The sequence below is a fragment of the Columba livia genome, chromosome 7 (genome assembly GCF_036013475.1).
Source record: "Columba livia isolate bColLiv1 breed racing homer chromosome 7, bColLiv1.pat.W.v2, whole genome shotgun sequence".
Taxonomy (NCBI): Eukaryota; Metazoa; Chordata; class Aves; order Columbiformes; family Columbidae; genus Columba; species Columba livia.
In genome coordinates, this window is record NC_088608.1 from 219,195 (window position 1) to 243,615 (window position 24,421).

Genomic DNA, 24,421 nt, shown 5'->3' on the forward strand with positions numbered 1-24,421 from the left:
GCACAGGGCACAGAATAAAGTGCTTTCCTTTTACGAAGGGAACAGGTTGGCAGTACATGATGAATTCGTGGAACAGTGAAAAACCTCTGTGAATATATGAACATGTTAAAAATACTGATTTAACACCTTATTTTATTCAGCATGATTCTCTCGGAATTGGAAACGCATGAAGATGCCTGGCCTTTCCTACTGCCTGTAAACTTGAAACTTGTTCCTGGTTATAAGAAAGTTATTAAAAAACCTATGGACTTCTCCACCATTAGAGACAAGCTAAGTAGTGGACAGTAAGTAAACCTATTGTAAATTTTACTTTACATTTTAAAAACATTTAAACATTGAAATGCAGTACATTTAAAAATCAGTTAAAGTATTTTTATCTGTGATTACTTCTACAGTGAAAATAAACGTTCTGAAGTGTACAGTTTTGTGTTTGCCATGTCTAAGTTCAGTGGCACATCAGGCGGCAGAGCCTGTGGAGCCGGCTAAACCGGTGGAACTGCCGGCCAAGTGCACAACACTGGCCAACAGGAAGGCTGTATTTCCTCGTCTTTTCTTATTGAGACATTAGAATTAGACTGCACAGCTTCTTAGAAGAGACACATGCAGTAGTGTTGCCTGTGTTCGCATCCTTGTGTCCTCCCCTGTGCTCCAAGGACTGCCCGCCGCCAAAGGGAACTAAAGATCAGCCCTGGCCAGTGTCTGTCAGCTCCACAGAAGGACGGTTCACAGGATAACAAGGGGGCTTTTTGTCCCGTGAATCTTTGGTTTAAATGCTCCACACACGCTCCTTGGTGCTGATAGACCTGGAACTTTTGCTGTCTTTCTTTTTAATAATTCCCGTGAATACTGGAGCACTATTTGGGCCACCTATAAGGACAAGAAAAAGGACGACAAAGGCGATGTCACAGGATTGATGCGGGCAGCCTATTTTGTACCTGATTGTTCCTCTTGTAGGGAAATGCAGTTGTACTCAACACTTACTTTGAAAGGTCGTAAGCTCAAGAGTGCATGAATAAATGGGAAATAGTCATAGCATTTTAACTAGAAATCAGCCGAAGGGGAAGTTGGTTTATAAAAAGTTTGTTTCCAGTACAGGCTTGAAATTCTGCCTTACGGAGTTTTTGAGGGAAGTAACGAATACAACGACGAGGGCGTTTCCTTCCAGAGGCGCTGCAGCACGTCGGGCATTCCTTGAGTGTTCTGTGGCTGGCTGTAAATTCGCTGATGTTAGGGCGATTTTGTCATGCCCCCTTTGACTCCCCGTGTTCCAAAAATGGTTCACCCTTTTGTTCCCTCAGGTATCCTAATCTGGAAGCGTTTTCGCTGGATGTCAGGCTTGTTTTTGACAACTGCGAAACCTTCAACGAAGACGACTCGGACATCGGCAGGGCCGGGCACAGCATGCGGAGGTACTTCGAGAGGAAATGGACGGAGGTTCTCAAAGTGAGCTGAAGTCACCGGGCTCTTCTGTCTGTCTTTTCTGTCGTTGGACGAGGACTGATGAGACCAGCGACGTGAACTGCATTTCCATGGAAGCGCGAGGCACGCGCGTGACCGGTGACTGTTCTTTCCTGTAAAGCGTCACAGAGTTGTGATACTCGTTCGAAAGGCTTCACTCCTACAGCAGCCGTGGCCCCTTGGTTATGGGTTTGTGTGTTTTAACAAACTAATTTAGGTAGAACAGGGAAGCACACCCAAAGAATTTCAAAGAAAGGGGTGTTATAGTGCAATAGCAATTTAAAATATATCAAAACGCACTGAATATTCAACCACCAGAGCTCTACTTGGGGAAATGGTTCACTTTTCCCTTTCAATAAATATCTATTTTTCATTTTTTTACTTTGTAGTTCATTTTTTAGTGAATGTATTTAATTTTATGAATTATTTATGATTATACAGCATTCAGAATCTTCGTTTTCTGTGAAAAGGAAGAATTAGAAAATTGCTTTAAATCTTGAAAATACAACAAGGAATGTTTTAAAATATAAAACAAAGCCAAGTAAAACTGTTTACACTGATGTGCTGTAAAAGCACTAAAAATTGAACTTTACTGTAGAGTTACAAGTACGTTTATATATATATGTTGCTGCATCACTTGTGTAGTTAAATTGTATTTCAAGACAGTGAAGAAAAATTGAGACATGTATATACTGTTCATTATTGTTTATATTAAGTCTTGTTTTAAATATGTATGATGTGTACATATTGTTTGCAGACATTATTGTTTATGCCTTAGGAGGGCGGTAGCATTTTATTTTAGTCTTAAGGTAATTATAGCTCTATGGCTTGTACAGTAATTATCCTCTACCGACACTGTGGAGTCTCCTTAATCTTGGTAGTGCCTGCCTTCAAAACAGGGTGTAGGGGATATTAGTTTTCCATTTTTCTATTTTGTTATATAATTTCAAGCCACCACGGCCTCAAATTCAAGTATAATCATTTGTATCCATGTGGAAGAAAATTGTGACAATTTCCTACGCACACAGTATTTTTTCATAGAGACATTTCCCTCCATTTGCCTTGCCACAGGAATAACGACCCCGTTCGTAACCACTGTGTTTCCCTGCTGTGTGTTGTGGTGGCCTGCTGGGGCAGATAGATCAGATTCTTTTTGTACTGATGTAAGAGTACTTGAAGTTTTATTTAAAGGAAATGTTGTGGAAAGGTAGCATTCTTTTCCTTTGCCTTTTTAGGAGTGTTATTTTTCACTAGTATGTGTGGCACGGATACAATAAAAGACTGTTTTGCAAACCAGATTTTCTTGGCGGTTTTAATACCTCAGATCCTGTGTCTACAGGAGTTTTTTAACAGGATCTTGGGAGTCGTGCATTTAACATTCAGTTCTAATGATAACGCATCTGATTCTCCCGGCCCGTTAGCGGTGGTTCAGAAAGAAGCGATTGCCAAGCAGTCAGGCCTGTTAATAACTGAACGAGCGTAAGTAACGCGAGGTGGAACACCGGGCTGCTGTGTGACCCGTTTCTGCTAGTCCTGCTCACAGCTGTTCCAGTGCGGATGCGTATGGTAACGTGAACACGTGTCCCGTTCCTGGGAAGCACTGCCCGTGCGAGGGTCTGTCCTTCCCGTGGTCTGGAGAGGGGCGGAAGGGAGTTACAAATTAATATTGTGGAACCCCGATACCCATAGCTGCCTCACCAGATAGTGTTTTGGGGTTTCTTTGGGGGGTGGGGTGTTGGTTTTTGTTTTTAAGCTAGGCCTGCCATGTTTTAGTCTTAGAGCCTTGTTTTATATACTCGCCGTTATACATCTTGTCTCTCTGAGCAAGAACTGTCAGTGCCTGGTTTTTAACAAAGGTTTTGTTGAACAGAGAGTCCGAAGGCTGTAGTTGTCTTGGACAAAAGATCTGTCTTTAGGGAGATGTCTAAAGCTTTTCCTTTAATGTTTGTATACCGTTTCTGTAGTTCCCTAATGACAATTGGAAGGGTAGAGGTGCTCTGTTAGCTGGGAATGGGCACAGACATCTGAGGGACAATCACTTTATATAATATGCTGAATGGGTGGCCTAGGGGTCTTGGTTTATTAAACTTGTATCGTTCTTAGATGTCGTGGATTTATGAAAACATGCCTGCAAACAGAGGGCTAAAGGCTGAAATCGGGAACACCACGGTTATGCTATTTGATTATGTAACTATTTCTGAACTACCTTGAGGTTACGGCTTCAAAGTTAACCAGACATTTTTATAACTGGTATGTTTATTTAGATAAATGAATGTGTTATCTTTGTTTACACAAACTCGCGTTGCTTGTCCAAACCATCATCACTAAGTGACAGTGGCTAAATTTCTGGGCATGTTACTGATTCGTGACAACTCACTTAGCAAGTAATTTTGAGTTTTTAAGTGTATTGGTGTGGTATTCATAATCCGCAGAATTTGATGCCCGGTATTCGCGATCAGCTGTCTGCCCTCCTCGGGAAGGAAGTCTCTAAGAACTGGTACGACGTTCAGGTAAGGCAGATGTTTCTTGTTTTGTAACGTGTGCTCTGCTGGGTTGCTCACTCAGTGCCGCACAGGTGAAAGGGACGGGGTGCCAGCCGTGGCCTGGGCTTCAGAATAAGCAATAGCAGTCATGGCTGGTGCTGTGCAGCTGGGTAACTACGGTACAGCAATGCAGGGTCACCCCGCTCACAGGTGGGAGGCAGACCCTCCACACGGAACGGGCAAAGGGCGTTTCCTGCGCAAAGGGTGACTCAAGGAAGTGACTTTGTTTTCCTCAAAACGGTAGGTGCCATGATAAACCCTTTGTTTCGCTTGACTTGCGAAGCGTGTATCTGGATGTGAAAAATGATACAAACTACCTGCGAGACGGTGGGGTTGGGAAGTTATTGTTTGAAACTACTTCAGTTCCGCGGTACGCGTGCCCTGGCCCTCTGGCCACCGCTGGCTGGCGGCAGCGGGAGCGGTCGCTGCTTCCCAGCGGTGCAGCGCTGGCCCTGCCCCGGCTCACCGGCGGAGCCTGCGGCGCCCGCGGGCTCCGCACGAGCTCCCCAGCGCGGCACGCACGGCGAGGGCGGCACGCACGGCGAGGGCGGCACGCACGGCGAGGGCGGCACGCACGGCGAGGGCGGCACGCACGGCGAGGGCGGCACGCACGGCGAGGGCGGCACGCACGGCGAGGGCGGCACGCACGGCGAGGGCGGCACGCACGGCGAGGGCGGCACGCACGGCGAGGGCGGCACGCACGGCGAGGGCGGCACGCACGCCGGCCCGGGCCGCCCTGCCTGCAAAGCGCACGGCGCTCGGGCGCGGTGATGGCGACACCCCCGCCGCGGTAACGGCGACACATCGGGCGCGGCTGCCGGGCAGTGAGCGGTTAACACAGCAACACCCCCGCGCCCTCGCGCCGTGGTGCAGCCCAGCGCGCGGCCCCCAGCTCGGACCGCACCACGCGGCGAGGCGGGGGGAGCCGGGGGCATTGCGCGTGCGCAGCGGCGCTGGCTGCTGTGCCTGTGTCGCGCGACGGGGTGGGTCGGGCGGCGCGCGCTGCCGCTGCTCCCGCCGCCGGGCTCGGGGCTCTGAGGGCCCCGCGGGGCTGGGCGGCGGCGGTTCGGTCCGCTTCCGGGCGTGTCCGCGGCGCTGCCGGGAGCGGCGGCTCGAGAGGCGGCGAGCCGGCGTTCCTGCGGCCGCCCCGGTCCGCTGGGCGCCGGGCGCTGCGGCCTGGCGCCGCCGGTGCGGAACGGCTGCGGTTCCGGCCGGCCCGGGTCCTCCCGGGCGTCCCCGACAGCCGCCGCTGGACCGGTGAGGTACGGCCGCATCCCGAGCCTCCCTGGCCGCGTCCCCGGGGCGGGAGCGTTAGTGCTGGCAGGGCGGGACCGCAGCGCCCGGAGCGGCCGCGGCTCTTCTGGAGCGGCTGCTGGTGGGTCGGGAGGAAACGGTCCTTGGGGAGGAGGGAGCGGCATGGTGCTGAACGTCCCTGGGGACAGGTGCTCCAGGGCATCCTTCAGCTAGTTCACGCTGCTGGCACCCGGAGCCTCTCGCTCGGAAGTTTGCTGCTCTGCAGTGAGCTCCTGGAAGTCTCGTAACCGCGAGGTTACGGCAGCTTCTCAGCCTCGTCTTGCCAGGTGTCCAGCTTTGCCTGACTCTTGATTTCTCGTAGTCGAGAGAAGTACGTTGATTTTTCTTTATACACATAAAGAGATGTTGATTCTTCTTAATCGGTTTAATGGTTTTAAAGACAATAGCAGTAAAACTGTGAGAATCTTGACGCTAAAACAGTATCCAAAGATCTGATCTTTAACTAAATTGGTATGTCTTACACTGCCTGAAAGGAACAGCTGTTTTGCCCTTAATATACCTTTGTGTCTGTATGTATACATATATATTTGTGCATGTGTGCATACGTTTATGCATACACATTTATATGTCCACATGTATATAAACGTGTGTGTATATATTTACATGTAAAGACAAATGTGTGTATATATACAAAACCAAACCTTTTTGTGATTGCCTCTTAGCTCTGAAATTATTGTTCATAATGAGGCACTATACTAATAGTTGACTGTCTTGGATGTGTTAACTCAATATAAATAGCATTGCTGCTGTCGTTCAGCACAAACGACTTGTAAGAGCTGTCGGCAGTTCCCTTTGCTTTATGCTTCCCTGTTCACAGAACCACAGATTGTTTTCTATTAAAGGATGGTTGAAGACAGGTCTCATAATAATGAATTAAGGCAGTTAAACAGCGAACACTATCTTTGCTTACTTCTGTTGGACTCTCCTAGTATTTACATTTTACTCTGGAACATTCTGAACAGGCATCCCTGGATTCTGTGCTCAGTTATTCTGTTTTTGTTAGCTCTGCTGCTTCTTTTTAGGTAACTTTGTAAGTTTGCTAGTACAAGGCTTACCTTTTTTCTGTATTATGTTCAAACCAACGAGGCCTCCTCCTGCTTGCATCCTCTGTAGTAGTTCAAGAATACAGAAGATGAAAATGGCAGAGCTTGGCTGATTGTGGCCTTTCGGTGTATAAAGGGGGACCATAAGAAAGATGTAGAGGAACTTGTTACCAGAGCCTGCAGTGCAGGGCAAGAGGAGATGGTTTTAAACTGAAAGACGGTGTGTTTAAAGCGGGTGTGAGACTGGAACAGTGCGGCTGCGGGTCCTCGGGGCCGGGGCTCTGAGCAGCCGGCGCAGGGAGCGCGTCCCGGGCCATGGCAGGGCTTGGTCTGGGTGCTCCGTAAACCCAAACCGTGCTATCATTCTGTATTCCTAGTGTCACACAATTAGTGCTGTGGCTGTCTTCTGTAGTGGCCGTTTGCTCCATTGGGTCTGCTGTGGATGCAAATAATAACAAATTTGAACAGCGAGCTTTTTAGCACAAATTAAGTAGCTAGAATAACTTGTTTTGCTGCTGATCTAAGAGCAAGTCATTACAATGTCACCTTGCTTGTTATGCTGCAGAATTGCAAGTTGACATTAAATGTTTATATATGTTAATCCTCATGAAGTCATAAACCCCCATGTTGTTGCTGTGATTAATCGCTGATTTAAGTTGAATATAAAACAATGCTTAGATGAAATATCTGCCTCTGCAAATGTTATTATTATGTTTTTCCTGGATAATTTGTCTCGCTAAGGTAGTATGTTTCATTTATGAAATAAAAGAGATAAGTCTAACCGTTAACCTGTTTTTCAGATACTTTCATTGAAAGTAGATAAAATGGCAACCTTAATTCACACTTTAGCAGATCACAGTGATGACATCAACTACTGTGCCTTCTCATCATCGTGCTTGGCTACGTGTTCCTTGGACAAAACAGTTCGCGTTTATTCTTTAAACAGCTTCACTGAGCTTCCGTACTCGCCTTTAAAAGGTCACACCTATGCTGTCCACTGCTGCTGCTTCTCTCCATCAGGCCACGTTTTGGCTTCGTGTTCCACAGACGGCACGACGGCGGTTTGGGACGCTGGCGATGGCCGGCGGCTGGCGGTGCTGGAGCAGCCCGGCGGCAGTCCTGTCCGCGTCTGCCGCTTCTCCCCCGGGGCCGCATACCTGGTGTCAGGGGCCGCGGACGGGACCGTGGCTCTCTGGAACGCCCGGTCGTTGAAACTGCACAGGTACGCGCCAGACAGTTTTTAACAGCCTTGTTCACAGTGACACTGATATCATGCGAGTAGTTTGTTGTGCTGCATGCGAGACGTGCAGGCTTACACCACTGAACTGATGTCGCGGAGGAACAGGAACAGGATTTAGAAGACCAAAAGATTTTCAATAGGAGAGGGAGAAGTGATGAGTCTGCTTTTTTGAAAGTCAAACAATGCAAACTCAAGCTTTGATTTTTACTAAGCTGTCTTTCGTCTAAATCCTGTGTCATTTTTAAGTTCACGGAAATGTTTTTGTTGATTTAACGTGAAATCAGGATGCATTATGCATCGCATGCAGTGCGTCAGCAAACTGTGATACGTAATATGCAGTTTGTTAGTGTACCCTGACTGTGCTGTGTGCTTTATATTGGACTATACGTAGTGAGTTTTAATTAAATACTTAGTTACAAGGCTATTTGGAGTCCAGGGAGGTCTTAAAAGCTCAACAGTAATTTAGCAATCAAAGAGTTTGGGAGCTGCTGATGTATCCTGAAACCGTATAGTTTAAGATATAACGGTGACCGAGAGGAGTATTGGAGCTGAGTGGGTGAAGTGTGAGAGTCAGCATTTCACGTGGGTGTCCAATAAACATTTGAAACAAAGCAGATGAGCATTTTTAGTGATGTTGCACAGTTAAAGGCATAAACCACAGGGTGATCTTCACAGTCTTTCAGTAAAGTCTTCAGTCTGGTTGGTGTAATCTGTACTTAGGCAAGACATCATTTAGGTTTTAGAGCAGCAATTGTATAACGTCTGTCTAAAGTTAGGAAAGAAGTTAAGAATTTGAGGGAACTGGTGAGATGTTCCGCACAGGATGAGGGAGGATTTAGTGTCCGTTAAAAGGAGACTTTAGGTTATTACCGGGTAACCTGGAGAGTGTTAGATGGACCTCACTTCCTTCCTGAGGACTGACCACACTTCCATATCTGCAAGGAATTTTCTTCTAAGATCAGTTTTACAAAGTGCTTTGGCTGACTTAGTTAAAATATAGAATTTCTTTTTTCACATTGCATTTGTTTGTGTATGAGTAGTCCAAAATAACCCTGTATCATAAATTACAAGGTACTCTACTCAGCTACAGCTTATCATATGGGTTAGCAGGTGTTCTGTCTTTCAAAACAGAACAGAGGAATTGGGGGTGTCTTATTTTCCCCTGTTTGTGTTATGATAGCTGTATATTTATCTTTGACTTTTACAATATATCCTGCCATGGAATGTTAACAGTGCATTGTGCTTTTCAAACGGTGAGCCCATGCAGGTTGTCATTGGTTTGAAAGTTTTCTCTCTCCGTTAAACCTTGCCTTTGCGCACCATCTCACATTTTGCCTCCCGCAGTCAGAGCGCGGGTGCTGGTTCCTGCAGCCAGGCTCCTTGGCATCTCTTTCCACTGTTAGTGGGAGTTTCTCTCCCTTCTGTTACCAGATTCCAAAGCGCAAAACTTAGAACAGTTTGGCGGATTGTGTCAGATTGCATTTCAGAGATCGCTTCTTCAGAACGTTACTTTTTCTAAATTCATATCCCATGTACTTTTGCTTTTCAGATCCGGGAATGTTAAAGATGGTTCTTTGGTGGCCTGTGCATTTTCTCCTAATGGAAATTTCTTTGTCACTGGATCATCATGTGGTGATTTAACCATTTGGGACGATAAAATGAGATGCCTACATAACGAAAAAGCGCATGATCTTGGTGTTACCTGCTGCGATATTTCTTCACAGCCGATCTCTGGTTAGTTACTTGACTTGTCAGGGGAGGAGCATGGAAAGAAGAATTGCTTCCTTTCTCTTAAGCTCTTGTTTTCACATTCTTTTTGTAATCGATGCTCGAGATACAAATGACATTGGGAAGAGCTGATGTTTTGCAATGTTCCGAATATTCTTCAGTAAGAGTTGTGGTCAGGTTGGTGACAAGGAATGTGCTAGGTCCACAGCCAAGGTGATCAGCACGCTTATGGTAGCGTTCGGCAGCTAGTTACCGGGGTTCGGGAGCTGCCTGGCAGCGCCTGTAAGCGAAGGCTGGCTGCCGCGGCTGCCGGGGCCCTGGCAAGGTGCGGTGCTCGACTGCCGCTCCCGCTTTGCTCTTTGATGCGTTGGTTCCCCAAGGAGCAGGGCTGGGCTATGGCAGCGCAGAGAACTGTAAACCTCAGAAGCTGAATGCTTGAGCTGCGGGATGTGAACAGGTTGACTGTTTTCCTGCACCTGACTTTCTCAGTTGAAGGAATTTGGGGGAGCAGTAAGCCCAGAATCTCCCGTGTCCCACAAACATGCGGTACTGTGCAAAAATGATGCAGTTTGATGCTTTAATGTTTAACAGATTTGAGGCAAGTCCTGAGATCTGCCACAGTCGTCGTAGCTCTCATTGTTCCTGTGAACAAACAGGTCTATGTATGCTAGGATTTTATTGTGATAACCCTGTGAAATTAAAATGTACTTTATGTGTTAGAAAAATAGAGATGAAGTCTCGGGGGTTATTTTGTAAGACACTTGACAGTAAATATTTTGATGTTTCTGGTAACTACAGAGCTGGGAAAAGGAGCCCCTAAAACGTCTGTTGTGATGTTCTGATTTCCAGCTGTAATCCTGGTGGTTCCTGTAGGAACGGTGAGGCTTGGTGCAGGCAGAGGCAGTGCCACGAAGGGTTGTTCGGTAGCTCGTGCCGGGCTGGTGTGCCAGCTCAGTGGAGTACAACAGCAGGAATCATTTGGCACAGGACTTGATAATAATAATAATAATAAAAAAAAAAGCTGAAACAACTCCTGCAGAATAGAACATGATAATTCAGAAATGTTCATATCCGCTGAACAGAGAGGGGAAAGCTGTAGAACTGTTACTGTTGTATTTAATCGTTAATGCAGTATTTCTTCAGTGGTTGGCTGGAGTGCAGTCATGAAACGTCACTTAGTGTATAAAAATGAAAACTCGAGCATTTAAAATTATGAAAACAGCCTACCAGATACTCTCACATTTTATACATGCTTAAGTGGTTAAGTTTGAGAACAGCTGAACTGTAGAAGCAATGGATATAACCATATAGTTTAGGTTAAAAGAGTATATTGTTGCCCTCAGTAGACAGAAGAATCAAACGTTTACTATCAAGAAAACTTAAAATATAAGCCCAGTTCTGGTTTGTATCTACTGGTTCAGGGAACAGTGTGGCAGTGGTACGTACTTCTTTCTTCTAAATGGTTTTAGAACTTCTGCAATTATTTTAATTAACACTTTAAAATTAGTTCTGAGATTAAGGAGATGTACCATTTTCCAGTGTCAGAATGCTGATGTGGTTCACTGATGTGCTGTTATGTTCAGTACTTCCAAGCCCCATTAATGTATTTGAACTTTATCAGACGGCGAACATGGGTTCAGATCCTTCCAGATGGCTTCTTGTGGTCAAGATAATCAGATCAAGCTCTGGCTTCTTTTGGTTGCAGACTTCTCAGGTGTGTATAGTGACGTTTCTTTCATGTTCCAGTGTCTTAAGTCTTTAAGTGACAGTTTGCATCTGAGATCACATTTGTACTGCTGTCATGGATTCACAGCCAGACTAAGCACAAGTGGGAAGTTCTCTTGTAGCTGCTGGCAGGAGAGCAGTGAAGGCCTGCGGCACTTGGTGACACTGGGCCCTGCTGGTTTTATTCAGTGATCTATTTATCAACAATTGGAAAAGTAAAGATTTTTTAAAAATTTCCCCCAGTTCTCTCAGACGTAGTGTCATGATAAACATGTCATTTTAGTCAGCATCTTTAGTTTTTGGTAACTAGTAGCATTTCTACCGTGGCCTTTGAGCAGGTCGATAGGTTGAAACCTCTTAATCTACCACTCCAGGGAGAGGTTTCCTTTCATCTTTCGGTACAAGAGCTGGAGAACTGGAAAGAGTGTTGACTCCTGCTAAAACTGCAGTGCAGATGTGGAGACCAGGCAGATGGCCCAAAACATCTGCAGCGGGTATTGTTTTGTAATCTCTTTTGTACAAAAGTCTGTAAGGGTGAACATTTTGTTTACAGACACACATTTAATGATCTAAAAAATTGTTAGACCTGCTAAAGCTACAAAGTGAGGAGATGTTAAAATTGTCTCTGATCTTTTATCCCCTTTTTTGTAGACAGTATGTCACAGAGTTAGATCTTTGGTGCAGCTTTATTCATCTAAAGCAGCTTGTTTTATACGTTGTCAAATATGTGCATGTGTAGTAATTTAGTTTTTTCTTTTAGGTGTTGAATTAAAACATAAATGCACATTGGGTGGACATTCTGCCCCAGTTCTGGCTTGTGCATTTTCGTATGACGGGCAGCTGCTGGTTTCAGGGTGAGCAGTATCTTTTACTTGTTTAAATGCCACGCCGATGGCTGTCCGGGTTCAGGCTTCAGTGTTGTAGAGCAGGAAGCTCAGAAGAGTTGGAGACTTCAAAATATATTTCCAGTATTTAAGGAGTAGAACTATGGAAGTCCCTTTCCAGTTGGTCTGCGCCTTGCGGGTGATTGAGTTTGAAATGTAGGATGTTGCAAGCTCAGTTCTCTGGAGCGTTGGCATGAGATTGATTTCCTGGTTTTGGGGCGTTTCTGTGGCCTTTCCCGCGGATACGCCAGCATGAGGCTGCCCGGGGCAGTGGGGGAGCCACCGGCCCTGCAGGGTTGAACACACGTAGCCACGGTGCGCAGGGACGGGGCGGAGAGGTGAGGTGACAGTGTTGGGTGACAGTTGGACTCGATCTTAAAGGTCTTTTCCAACCAAAAGGATCCCAGAACCTACTGAAAATACGAATCTGCACTGTGATCTTACAGTCTCTTTGGGACATCATGTAGGATTCCTTCTCACTTACGTACTTTCAGGAACTTTTTAGAAAGGTAAATATCTTGAGGTTTTTGTCTGTGATAGATTTGGTTGAAGTTATTATGAGAATTTCCTCACTGATCCACACCCAGAATATGGCAATGTAAGCCTTTTTTTTCCATAAAAAGTGCATGATTGAGGTAACTGTGGGACTCAACTCTACATTTTAATTGTCTTTTTTACGAAGATTTTCTAAGCTGAAACAGGAAAACTGTTGTCTTGCAAAGGAAAAAGAAAAGACAATAGCTGGCAAATACACTGAAAACTATACAAACATCTGGAGACAGTAGATTGCTTTGACATTTCGGTTTTACTTTTAAGGCAGTCTTATTCAGTAGTTGAAGGTCATTATTAGTGTTTGTGATCTAGAGCTATTTTGTTTTCCATTAGACATGGATTGTTTTCGCTTGCATTGTCATAAGTGAAATGTCTATTCCATTAAGTCTTTCGAGAAGCAGTGCTGTCATGGTAAATAACTATGCAATTTGTATTTCGTGGAGTGTTTTGTGTATTGATTGCATTGCACCACTGGCTGTTGTAGATTGTGTTGCACTGCTTCCTCTAGCTTGCTTTAGAAGTGGACAGGTTTCCAAAGGCCACCGGAGCGCTGAGTCGATCCGGACGGTGGGTGCGCCTGTGCCCCGCAGGCACGGCTCGCGAGCGGGCAGGCGCGGTGCAGGCGGGAGCGGGGCGCGGGCGCCGCACACCCCCTGGAGCCGCAGCTTTCCCCTTGAACTGCCGCCTTCATTCACGCTGGAGGTACAGCTCGTCAGTGGTGGTGGTTCAAGGTGAGCAGGAAGGGAGGGGGTTTAGGTATCTAAGCTTTTCATAAAGTAATGTTAAGGAATCTGTTTGCTCTTCTTTCGTTTGTGGAAAAGGTTGTTTTCTTCCTCTTCTTAATTAAAAATAGTTTAGTTTTTCCTCTCTGCATTCTTTTAATGTCAGTGTGTTGTGTGTGTTTGTTTTTTTAACAGGTCTGTGGACAAGAGTGTCATAATATATGAGATGGTAAGTAGAGCATAGTGCAAGATCGTTCATTGGATTGGTGACTTTAAATCTGAGCACTCTTTCTGCAGTGTCTTACCAATGTAAAGAAATATCAAAGAACAGGAACTATGTAAGCCCACAATATTTACTGAGCATTTGGGTGGGGAAGGAGTTTGAAGAAGAATATCTCTTGAGAACCGATCGGTCTTCCTCACTTCAGTTACATTTCTTCGAATGGTTTGTTATTTGATTGCTCTACAGTGAAGTGTTATCCAATGAATTCCACACTTACATGTTATCTTCATATTGAAGTAGATTTTTTGTTACCCTTAATTTATCCTAGCTTCCAAAGCAGGAAGGACTGTAGCTTTTGATGTAAAATTCTTCAGTTAATTATAAATAAAGTGCCCATAAAATAGAAGTGTAATAATAAAATTAAAGAAACTTTTATGATAAATATGTTGTCTTTGATTTAAACATATTGTTTGGACATTTTCCGTAATACTGTTATTACATTCTTCATGGTTCACCTTTATGTGGTGTTTACCTTTAGTACTTTATAGTATTAAAAACTATAATAATTTTGTTGAAAATGAAGGCTGAACAAATTTTAAGCTTCTCCACCTGGCTCTGCGCATGCTATACTGATAGCATTTTTCAATAGGGTCAAAATTTTTCACCAAAATCACTAATTGATACTTTCTCAATTTTTGGTCCAATTATTTTAGTAGTTTGTTGCTTCGACAGGTACGTAAGAGGTCCCCGAGATTTTTGGAACCCCAGAAAACTGAAAGATGCAGACAACCACAGCATAAGTATTTCTTAATAGTATTTGTAAGCTGTATGGCCTTAGGTTTTCACCAAATAAGAAGTGGGAACAATAAACCTTCATGGGCGGCAGAAGGATTTCAAGCTACAATGAGGCACTTTCCTCATGAGGGACAGCTCTAAAAACTGGAGTGCTGACCCATGAGTCCTTCAGAGCCATCAGTCCTCTTTGTCTTTGCAGTCTGTCTGTACCTGTCAAAGAAACAATACCTTTCAGTAGAAGGAAGACTTCCAGTCATAAGTTAAAACTTGGCAGAACTTCAGGGATTTGGTTTTTAGTAGCATCCAGTGGCCACAGAGAAGCACAGGTGCGATTACTTATTGGCCCAACTGAAGGGCTGTAGCATGAGGTCCTATTTGAATTTCAGTCACCTCCTCACCTTCGGGCGTTTCTAACGGCGCGTTTGCAGACGCGGTGTTTTCATCCGCGTGGGCGCGGGGCGGCGGGTGTCGGTGGCTCAGCTGGTGAGGGCGCGCGGGGCAGCGCGGACGGGCTGCAGCAGGGAGCGCGGGTGGCGTGGCTGGCCCTGCCGCGGCTCCGCTTGGCAAGGCTGTGTCACTGCTCTGGTGCTAACTTCTGCCATCTGCCAAGAAACGGTATTATTCCTTATCTTGAAAGAAAGTGTAGAAATGAATGCATTATTCTTTAAGATTTGAAATGACAAAAATTCTTTTACAGAGTACTGGCAATGCCCTTCAGACTTTGACTCAGCATACCAGGTAAGAGTTCAGTATGGTTATTCTGTTTTACTGTTAATAAATAAAAAAAACTAAATTATTTTCTTGTGAATATTCACACATGTATTTTTATTTGTAGATATGTTACAACTTGTGCTTTTGCACCATATAGTCCCTTACTTGCCACGGGTTCAATGGATAAAACTGTGAACATATGGCAGTTTGACCTTAAGCAACCCTGTGCAGGTTAGTGTGTCAAGTATTTGTGATCTGTTCCTTCAATTTAAAGCGCAATATTGTTGAACACCTTCTTAAGATGCAAAAATCCCACTTTTTATTTCATGCAGTTAGTTTGTAACCTCAGGATTCTGTGCATGATATTTATGTTTTCTCTGAAGTGACCTTATTAATGTCCCACAGAGGTGCTTTTTTTTGAGAAAAGAAAAGATACGTTAGAAATACTTTTGCTTTTTTACTGCTATATCTTCTTTTCTGATATTCACCATTGCTTACTCTCTGGACAGCTTTTAAGAGATTAATGTTATTCCCAGAGTGCTGGAAGACTTTTTGGACAAGTACCGTTGGTGAAGAGTTACACAGAAAATATGCTAATTGCAAACATAACTGGCCACAGGAAATAGAGCTTTCCAGTTGTTATAGGTGGGGAAAACCAGGATAATTAGTGTTACAAAGTGTATCAGCACCTGCAGTGGTGGATCGTTTGTTCATAGCACAAGTCTGGACTTTGGTCGGCTTTTCGAAGGAAGTCTGAGACTCGGTTCCATTGTCTGCTGACGCTTTGCGGTCTTCTGGTTCAGTTCAAATCTGATAGAAGGACAGGCATCTGAGAGATTAAATTCCTCTAAACGCTGAATATCCATAAGTAAAAGACAAACCCAAATTACCCCCCACTGAAGTAATGTTTAATAAGCATTTGTTTTATTAGATGTTGGGGAATGTTTAGTACTTGGAACACTTGAAAACCAGCGTTTGTTACTGCCTTTGCTCTAACAACTGTTTTTTCTCACTGTTGTTTGGGGGGTGTTTTTGTTTGTCTGTTTTTAACTGTCTTTTCTCCTTGCTTTCCAAAGGAACTACGGCAGAAGATGAACCCCAGGCGGCTGTCGAGGCCTGGTCAGAGGACGATGTTTCAGCCTGGCTTCGTGCACAGGACTTGGCAGACCTCGTTGGGCTTTTCAAAACTAATAACATTGATGGCAAGGAACTACTCAACCTTACTAAAGAAAGTCTGACTAATGAATTGAAAATCGGTAAGAGTATAGAAATCCAAATAGTTTTTCACCTTTAGAGTGCATGTGAAATGTTGGGGTGACGGTGTGTTAGAAGTTCCACACATGGATTTTCTTTCTCTGAAATGCGTTTTTATTTTATTACCAGGGCTGATGAAAAACCTTAATGCCACATTATCCACAACACTCTTTTGTGTTTGCTTATACCTAAGGACATAAATACACTTCCACTAACAACACCATACTAAATGGTCTTACCTGCTTTTGTTTCTGTTTTCCTTTTTCGATATTTTTTCATTAAGTTGTGGAAAAGGAATTTCATATTTTGTGTATACTTAATGATCCTGGCTTTGGTAAATAGGGTACTTGGTGGTTTTTCCTACCGGTCTGCAAAAGTGCATGTTTATAATACCGGGTGGTCAACTCTCTTGGATTTAGCAGTGAAATTCTTCTGTGTACTGTTACTGTAACAGAAAACCACAAGGTTTTAGTTTTTACTTGGAGATGAAGGATCTGGTGTTGCCATTTAGTGAGGATCAAGCAGAGCTTGCCTGGCTCAGAGGCTTTATAATTCATCAGGAGCCCCAGTGAATACATTGTCCTGTCGCTTTATTGCAAAATTGCGGTTATGTTTTAGAAGGAATCACAAGGAAATGCCTTTTTAGGAACGATTCCACAGTGGTAATTCTTAAATAAGAAATTTAAGGATGGTGAACTACACTGGAACTTTCTGCATATAAGTCCTCTATTCACGTTGATGGCAAAACTTGGGTGTAAATCAGGTGCTGGTGTGTTTGCCAGAGTGAGATCAAGTATAGTAAAAGGCCGAGTGAGTTAAGAAACTTTTTAAAAAGCATGGTTTTCTTCTGAGAATTTAGTATCCTACGTTTTAGGAAGACCGCTCCCTTCCTCTTTTGTTGTGTGTGTCTGGTATTGGTGTGGATCAGCTCATAGCATCTCAGTGCTACAGCTAGCTTTGGTGAACTCTCGAGAGCCACAGCGATGCTGGGAGCCTCTCAGGAATTGTCATCCATGAAGGACATTCGGCCTCGTCTGTTGCTGCACACGCTTTCTTTCTCATTGGCGTAGCCTGAAGCTCTGCTGCAGCAAGCACCAGCTGAGGCTAATCAGGTAGTGCTGACTAGATGTGACGTGAGGGTTAACGCCATGGTGAGAACTGACCTGCTGACTAGAGCTTTCTCTTCGGAGAAGAAAAGCGACAAAAGCATGTGCTGCCTGATAGATCTGTAATGACGCCATCAAGAACCATTTCCAAGTCACATAAGAAAGTAAATCGGAGTTGTGCATTGTAAGGCAGGCTGTCAGGTGCAGAGTGGATGTGGCCATAGCCAGAGCACGTGTAGAACACAGGCTGGTTACGGGGACCTGCTGCTTTCCGCCTCTTGGTGAGCTGTGACGGCGTGCGGTGAGGATGGATTGTGCGGATGAGCTGAAGTACCTTCGGTTTGTTCTTCCCGTTATCAGATAAAATGCTCATTGCTCAGTCTGTGTTCTCCACACTTCGGTCTTTTGCCAGGCTTTTTCTTCAGCGGGTACTTTAACGCCCATCATAAGATTGTGGGATAAGGAGGAAGATTTTCACTGGTGTCGGGCAGCTGTAAGAAACTTTGTCAAAAGCTCTAGCTCAAATCACTTACTGTCTTAATGAACATAAGCTGTTCCACAAATACGAGCCAGCATATATACGATGTGAAGCAATGAGTTCCACTTTACTGGTCACATGAAAGATGTTTTAAAAAGAAAATAATGAAATATGCTACTCAAAGTTGCCAAATAAAATCATTCAAATCGATCAGCTCTGAAGTGGTAAATGCTGTGATTCTGCTCCTGTGTCACTCCACAGCTCTAATTGGTACAGGATAGAAACTACAGCCTGATCTGTTTGGCTTGAGGAGTTTCTCTCTATCTGCCATGGCTCGAGCATTTACAAAACAGGAAAATACTGTCTGCCTAAAACTTGACTGCTTTTTGGTGTTACTCAAATTCCAGTTTAACTAAATTTTAGGAATCTATCACGACAAAATACTAGAATGAGCACGTCTTTTCTCTCCTTGGTAATCTGTTTTCTTTGCTCTAAAAACCCAATATTTCACAGTTCCATAAGATCATTCCAAAAAACTCTTCAGTTTTTCTACAGTCTTTGCAAAGGGAGGTTTTTTTTAGACTATTTTACTTGATGATCGATAGGATAGGAGCTTTTTCTTCTGTTATTTTTATTAGCTGCTTATTTCTTGTCCTGTTAGTCTTTGGTTCAGCTCCGATTTGCATTTAATAAAAAGGGTATCTTCTTGCCTTTGAAGGCATTTAATCTAAGGGAAAGCGACAAGAAGTGGTTCACGTAACATTTCATTAGCTTCCTTGATTGTTTCTGACAGCTTTTTGAAAGAATGCTTCATCACCATGCAAATGGAACTTGCCTCTTTCCAGCCCAATTGTCATACAATATAAATAACACTGTATTAAACTCTGTGAGATGTTGAGCAAAAGTGAAGTGACCATTATGTACATTCTGGCTGAAAAGCTTGTGTACGTTCAGCAAAGTTGAGGGTTTCTCACGTTCGTTCGATTCTGCAATGCAGTTGAGTCAGAACCAAGAGCGGCGCACGTCCTGTTCCGTTGTGGGTAGCAGGGGGTACGTGGCTCTGCGCCCGCACCCTCGCTGTTCGGGCCGGGCCGGATGTGTCAGCGCAAGGTCAGTCTTGGCTGCGGTTTGTTTGCAGGAGGAAAGGCCAGGTGTAATTCTTGGAAAACCACCCCGTAGTTTAGGGGTTAATGCCCAACAAAGTGATTTGTACCGTGAGGTCACAAGTTGTGAAGAGGTTGGAGGCATTGCAAACGCTTTCCCTTCTGCAGCACATTGAGAGGCGTCTTTCCCTGCGGCTCCAGCTTAGGTTGGGTGAGTCAAGAGAGCAGATTCAGGCCTTTCCTCGCTGCAGGGTGTCCTTGGAACGTAACGGAAACCAGGGGTGAATACGCTGAGTTTCGCAGTCTCCCATCAGGCTGAGTTTGTCCTCGTCAGTGATGCGCTCTCTCAGGTGTGGGGTTTTTTGTCTTCCTTTGCTTCTCAGGTTTTGCTCTAGGTACGTACAGAAAGTGTAAGTTCTTTCCTGTTTCACACCTTCATCAGGAACCGCTGGGTCTGAGAATGAGCTTCAAAACAACATTTTGGGGCAGAATTTGAATCACTTGTGATTCACCATGCCTTACATGTATACCGAGGTAGGAGTAAGCTTTGGGGGATTGCTCAGTATGGATTAACAGAAAATGGCACGTGCTTTGCCTATATCAGCAAAATCTTAGTTTCAGTGTTCTCTATAACTAGTTTTCAAAGATGATGTGTCACGGATAATTCTTTAATCCCTGACTAGGGATTTAATCAGGAGGTAGTTAATTGAAGTGCAAACTGGATGCAATATTTTTAATCTGTTTGCATGAGGGGAATTTAGGAAAAATTGCCCATGTGATGAAGATTAAAAATTCAAAATTCAGTTACCTCTACAGAATTATTTGGTTTCTTTTTTACCGTCCTTCCATTTGGTTATATTTTTCATTTTTCTTGATTCCAAACTGGTCTTGTAGATTTTTACAAAATTTCCATGCAAGCCCTTCCTAAGAATAAGCATGAACTTGTATTTCAATTCTACCTTGCCTTTATCTTTACGTATGTTATTTCATAGCCCCGATTAAGGAAGTGCAGGTTGATGTCTTTGCTGGTTTGTGCACCAGAGTGGCTGTCGGGGGGCGGGGGGCGGGCGCTGGCGTTCGGGCCGGGCTGCGCGTCCGTCGGCAGCGGAGCCGGGCGGTGCTGGGAACGCTGTGGTACCAGCTTTTTATTGTAGTGCTGAACATGGGAGATGAGCCGCAGTGGTATGTACCACTGCTCGAGGAGAAGAAAGAATCGTGACACGTGGCACTGCAGTTTTTTTGACACAGAGCAGTTTTTAAAAGGAGGAATGCTTTGTGCTGCTGCAAGATGATTACTGATATCTGGGATGCACTTCCAATCTTGACAGGTTAAAATTGTAGTGTGACAGCTTATAGAACTGTAAAATTACTTTTCCCATTATCAGATTTCTTTTTTCCTCTTCTGCTCACAATTAAGTTGGGAAGAATGGCTGCTGGCTCAAGCACAGATACCTCTTTTTTGAGATTCACAGCTATTGCCTATTCTCAATAAACAAGTAAGAGTAACTACTCTGATCAGTTTGGTGATACTTAAATAAACCTGTGGTCCTTCATGGGGGCCACCTTCCTGTCCTGCTTGGTGTCGTGTCCTACTGCAAGTGTGGCTGGTGCACAGACTTGGCTGTGAGGAGGGTGGCCGTGGTGCCGCGTGGCCGTGGTGCCGCGTGGCCGTGGTGCCGCGTGGCCGTGGTGCCGGGTGGCCGTGGTGCTGTGAGGCCGTGGTGCTGTGAGGCCGTGGTGCCGTGAGGCCGTGGTGCTGTGAGGCCGTGGTGCCGCGTGGCCGTGGTGCCGGGTGGCCGTGGTGCCGCGTGGCCGTGGTGCCGGGTGGCCGTGGTGCTGTGAGGCCGTGGTGCTGTGAGGCCGTGGTGCCGCGTGGCCGTGGTGCCGCGTGGCCGTGGTGCCGGGTGGCCGTGGTGCCGGGTGGCCGTGGTGCTGTGAGGCCGTGGTGCCGGGTGGCCGTGGTGCCGGGTGGCCGTGGTGCCGGGTGGCCGTGGTGCCGCGTGGCCGTGGTGCCGGGTGGCCGTGGTGCCGGGTGGCCGTGGTGCCGGGTGGCCGTGGTGCTGTGAGGCCGTGGTGCTGGGTGGCCGTGGTGCTGTGAGGCCGTGGTGCCGGGTGGCCATGGTGCTGTGAGGCCGTGGTGCCGGGTGGCCGTGGTGCTGTGAGGCCGTGGTGCTGTGAGGCCGTGGTGCTGTGAGGCCGTGGTGCCGGGTGGCCGTGGTGCTGTGAGGCCGTGGTGCCGGGTGGCCGTGGTGCTGTGAGGCCGTGGTGCCGGGTGGCCGTGGTGCTGTGAGGCCGTGGTGCCGGGTGGCCGTGGTGCTGTGAGGCCGTGGTGCCGGGTGGCCATGGTGCTGTGAGGCCGTGGTGCCGGGTGGCCGTGGTGCTGTGAGGCCGTGGTGCTGTGAGGCCGTGGTGCTGTGAGGCCGTGGTGCCGGGTGGCCGTGGTGCCGGGTGGCCGTGGTGCTGTGAGGCCGTGGTGCCGCGTGGCCGTGGTGCCGCGTGGCCGTGGTGCTGCGGCTGGAGCGCAGCCCCTGGGAGCTGTTCTGGGGGCTCAAGGGCCAGGTGTCACAGCTCGCGCGTGCTGTGTGACGCTGCACCGACAGCAGGGTCCTTGTGCTCCGTGTGCTCAGCCTGACTGGAGCTAGACTCTGCGAGATGAAGCAGCATCTGAATGCCTCCCTGCTGATGTGTGACAAATGTAGCACTTCATGGCCGTAAGGGTGGCATAAATAGGACCCTGTGCCAGACTGCAGGGCAAACCTGGGCCAAGGGTGATGAGTGAATTTTGGGGTTGTCCTACACGGCAGCAGGAGTTGGACTTGATCCTTGTTAGTCCCCTCCAACTCAGGACATGCTGTGATTCTGAGTCTCCTCACGTGGGCACTTTGGGGGTCGGCGGTGTTCTGGTTACTGTCTGTTTCCGTTGTTCCTGAGCTGCTGTATTGAGCTGTTGGTAGCGGTGGCCGGGTGTCTGCAGATTGTTCTGTATGAGGTGGGTTGGCGAGACGGAGCTATGTCTCTTGTAACACAACTGCTGATTAATGCAAGAACTAATCTCTGTGCCTTATGTGTCTGTGTTCCCCATGTACAAATAACTTCTCAGAGTCTCTGGGCCTGCGCAGTAAAGTCCTGCAGAAGATTGAAGACCTGAGGATGAAGATGGCCTCTGCTTCTGCTGCTGTCCCTGAGGAGTTCTTATGTCCCATAACAAGGGAGCTTATGAAGGATCCTGTCATTGCAGCAGGTATGTCTTCACTTAAGTCATTCATTTTAGTCAACGTAATTTAAAGACAGGTGGAGGAACACAAAAATAGGCGTATCTTATTAGCTGTTGAAAGATAAATAAATTGTTCTAATTAGCTGTTGAAACAAAATAGAACTGTGGTAAATGTTTAATTTGTCAAATTGCAGCTCTGATATGGAGAAAAATACTGTATCAGGCGATTTGCTGAGTGTCAGCTCTGCTGCTGAGGCTGTATAGTGTTTTCTGGGTTGTGGTGTTGTTTGTTTTAAATGTTCCTTCGTTTATGTACCTTTGCACATGTAATTACAAGTGTAATTACAGACTTGTCTTCGCATGTGCAAAGTGAAATTGTGCACCCGGGGGGATGGGAACAAAAGAACAAGCCCATTGCTGCTCTTAGCACACCATGGATGTGGCACTTAAAGGTTTGTAAGAATTAAATGCATTTAAATTCAGCAAGACCTTGGAACTGAGATACGCAAGGAGCAGAAGGTGCTGTGTAGTGAAACGTTATGCAGAGCTAGTGTTTTATAGTTCTGATCTCGGGGCAGGGAGTGAGCATGTGTGATCATCACAGGACCAGTGTGTGTTCTTGGTGCTCTGCAGACGGTGACTAACCACTTCATACCAGGCCAGGCTGTTGAGAATTAAAAACCACTCAAAACGCGAGAACATTTGATGACTGTCAGAGTGGTAAGCATCGCACTTAACGGGGCTCGAGCTTCTAAACAATAGCAGGAGGACAGTTTTGCATATATTTTTCTCTTTTTATAATTTTGAAATAAGGATATATAGTTTTAGAGCAGATTAATCTTGTTGAAAAATCTGAAAATGACTGCCGGTCGCTATTCACATGCAGATTACACGATCAAATAGGCCTTCTTAAGAGAAACTGTTAACCTTTTAAAACAAGATGTTCACAGTGTGTGTGTGACCACCTGGAGTATTTTTAGGATCTAGTAAGTGTTGCCCACGTAGAATGCCAAGTGCTGATTTCTGTCAGCCAAGTGAGAAAGATCTTTCACGTTCACTCTGTGTGTGTAGAGTGTGTCAGAGGCGGGAAAGCAGCCTGAGCTGTTCGTATTCACCGCCAGCTTTCCGTGTCCGTTTTTTCACTGTAAAGCGTTCCTGAAGTGAAATTTTTAAGACGTTGCTCAACAACTTTAGATCCACCTACATGGAAGTGTTGAAATTGTGATGAAGTGCTAATCATTGTATTAACCTACAGTGTGCAGCAACTCTAACCCGAATATGCCCTTTATGCATTTTTGGTAAAGCACAGGGGTTCATTTGGTTTTTTTTAAACTAACAACTGGTATTTTACTACCAGCTGTGTTTTATGTCCAGTAAGGGTTCAGTACCCTGTATCTTTCCTCTCCCGTTGTCCTTAACTAGCAGATCTAGACATTGTGAGGCAGGGAAGCGGGTATATTACTTGCCAGTGTTTGGTGATGCTTGACAATGGCTATTACTGTGTCTTCAGAATAATTTGTTCTACGTGTCTTCAACACGATGATGCCTTTTTACAGCCTCATAATGAACTCTACGGTGTAGAATTCCTTAACGACAAATGTGGTGCTGTTCAGCACTTGTGTACCTTGGTCACGCACAAGCGCGGTTAATCAGTGACCAACCCTGGGGTCAGGGCTGCCTGCTGTTTCTGTATCTCAGCCTTCCTGTTTGGAAATACCGATTCCCTCACCTTTGCAACTGAAACAGCTCAACGCTGCACAGCGGAGCAGCGCCGCAGCCTCTGAGCTCAAAGCTTTTGCGGTGGTTCTTTGCAGATGGCTACTCCTACGAAAAGGAGGCAATGGAAAGCTGGATCAGCACCAACAGGCGCTCCAGCCCCATGACGAACCTGCCGCTGCCCTCCCTGCTGCTCACACCCAACAGGACGCTGAAAATGGCCATCGGGCGCTGGCTGGAGGCCCGGCCGAAACACGACTGAAGGTGTGTGGTAAAATCAGCTGAAATGAAATCACGTGTAGCTAAAGGAAATAATGCTATCAGAAACAACTGGAAAGGAAAAATTGTGTTTCTGATCTGTGGCTGTCACTGAAATGTCTGGTGGAAAGAAAACCTCCACCTGTGGACGTTCCTAGAAAATTACTGAAAAGCTTTTAACGTTAGTGCTGATTTTTCTTTGTGCTATTTCTGTTTAAGAAATGAAGTATTCAGCTTCATACTTTTTCCAGTAAAGTTTCCTTAAAATTTTCACTATGAGTTTTGAGTCTTGATTTTGCCAAGTTAGTCTTTCAGAAGATAAGCCAAGTATCTAATCTGTATTTCTTTTTCTAA

At 45.7% G+C, this 24,421-nt stretch overlaps 2 protein-coding genes across 30 annotated transcripts in view; both read left to right on the forward strand.

Moving 5' to 3' along the window:
- The window catches only part of BAZ2B (bromodomain adjacent to zinc finger domain 2B), a 108,347-nt gene extending 105,596 nt beyond the window's left edge, over positions 1–2,751 (forward strand). For all 21 annotated transcript variants that reach the window (XM_065070079.1, XM_065070078.1, XM_065070077.1 and 18 more), the window contains 2 exons: positions 141–284; positions 1,299–2,751. In XM_065070079.1, the coding sequence (XP_064926151.1) occupies positions 141–284; positions 1,299–1,452 (298 nt within the window). In that variant the 3' untranslated portion in view covers positions 1,453–2,751. The remainder of the gene's footprint in view (positions 1–140; positions 285–1,298) is intronic.
- Positions 2,752–4,811: 2,060 nt separating this feature from the next.
- Positions 4,812–24,340, forward strand: WDSUB1 (WD repeat, sterile alpha motif and U-box domain containing 1). 9 transcript variants are annotated; one of them, XM_065070093.1, is made up of 13 exons: positions 4,815–5,625; positions 7,159–7,580; positions 9,148–9,332; positions 10,948–11,040; positions 11,426–11,545; positions 11,812–11,905; positions 13,405–13,438; positions 14,925–14,965; positions 15,063–15,169; positions 16,015–16,194; positions 21,980–22,120; positions 22,698–22,813; positions 23,908–24,340. In XM_065070093.1, exons 2-12 carry the CDS (start codon positions 7,183–7,185, stop codon positions 22,769–22,771), a joined length of 1,467 nt encoding a protein of 488 aa, XP_064926165.1. In that variant the 5' UTR covers positions 4,815–5,625; positions 7,159–7,182; the 3' UTR covers positions 22,772–22,813; positions 23,908–24,340. The 9 variants fall into 9 exon arrangements, 8 of the variants coding, with proteins under 8 accessions (XP_064926166.1, XP_064926165.1, XP_064926164.1 ...); XR_010473927.1 differs by having other exon boundaries at positions 4,816–5,625; positions 22,727–22,813; positions 23,908–24,006; XM_065070092.1 differs by lacking the exon at positions 22,698–22,813 and having other exon boundaries at positions 4,819–5,263.
- Positions 24,341–24,421: the final 81 nt, after the last annotated feature.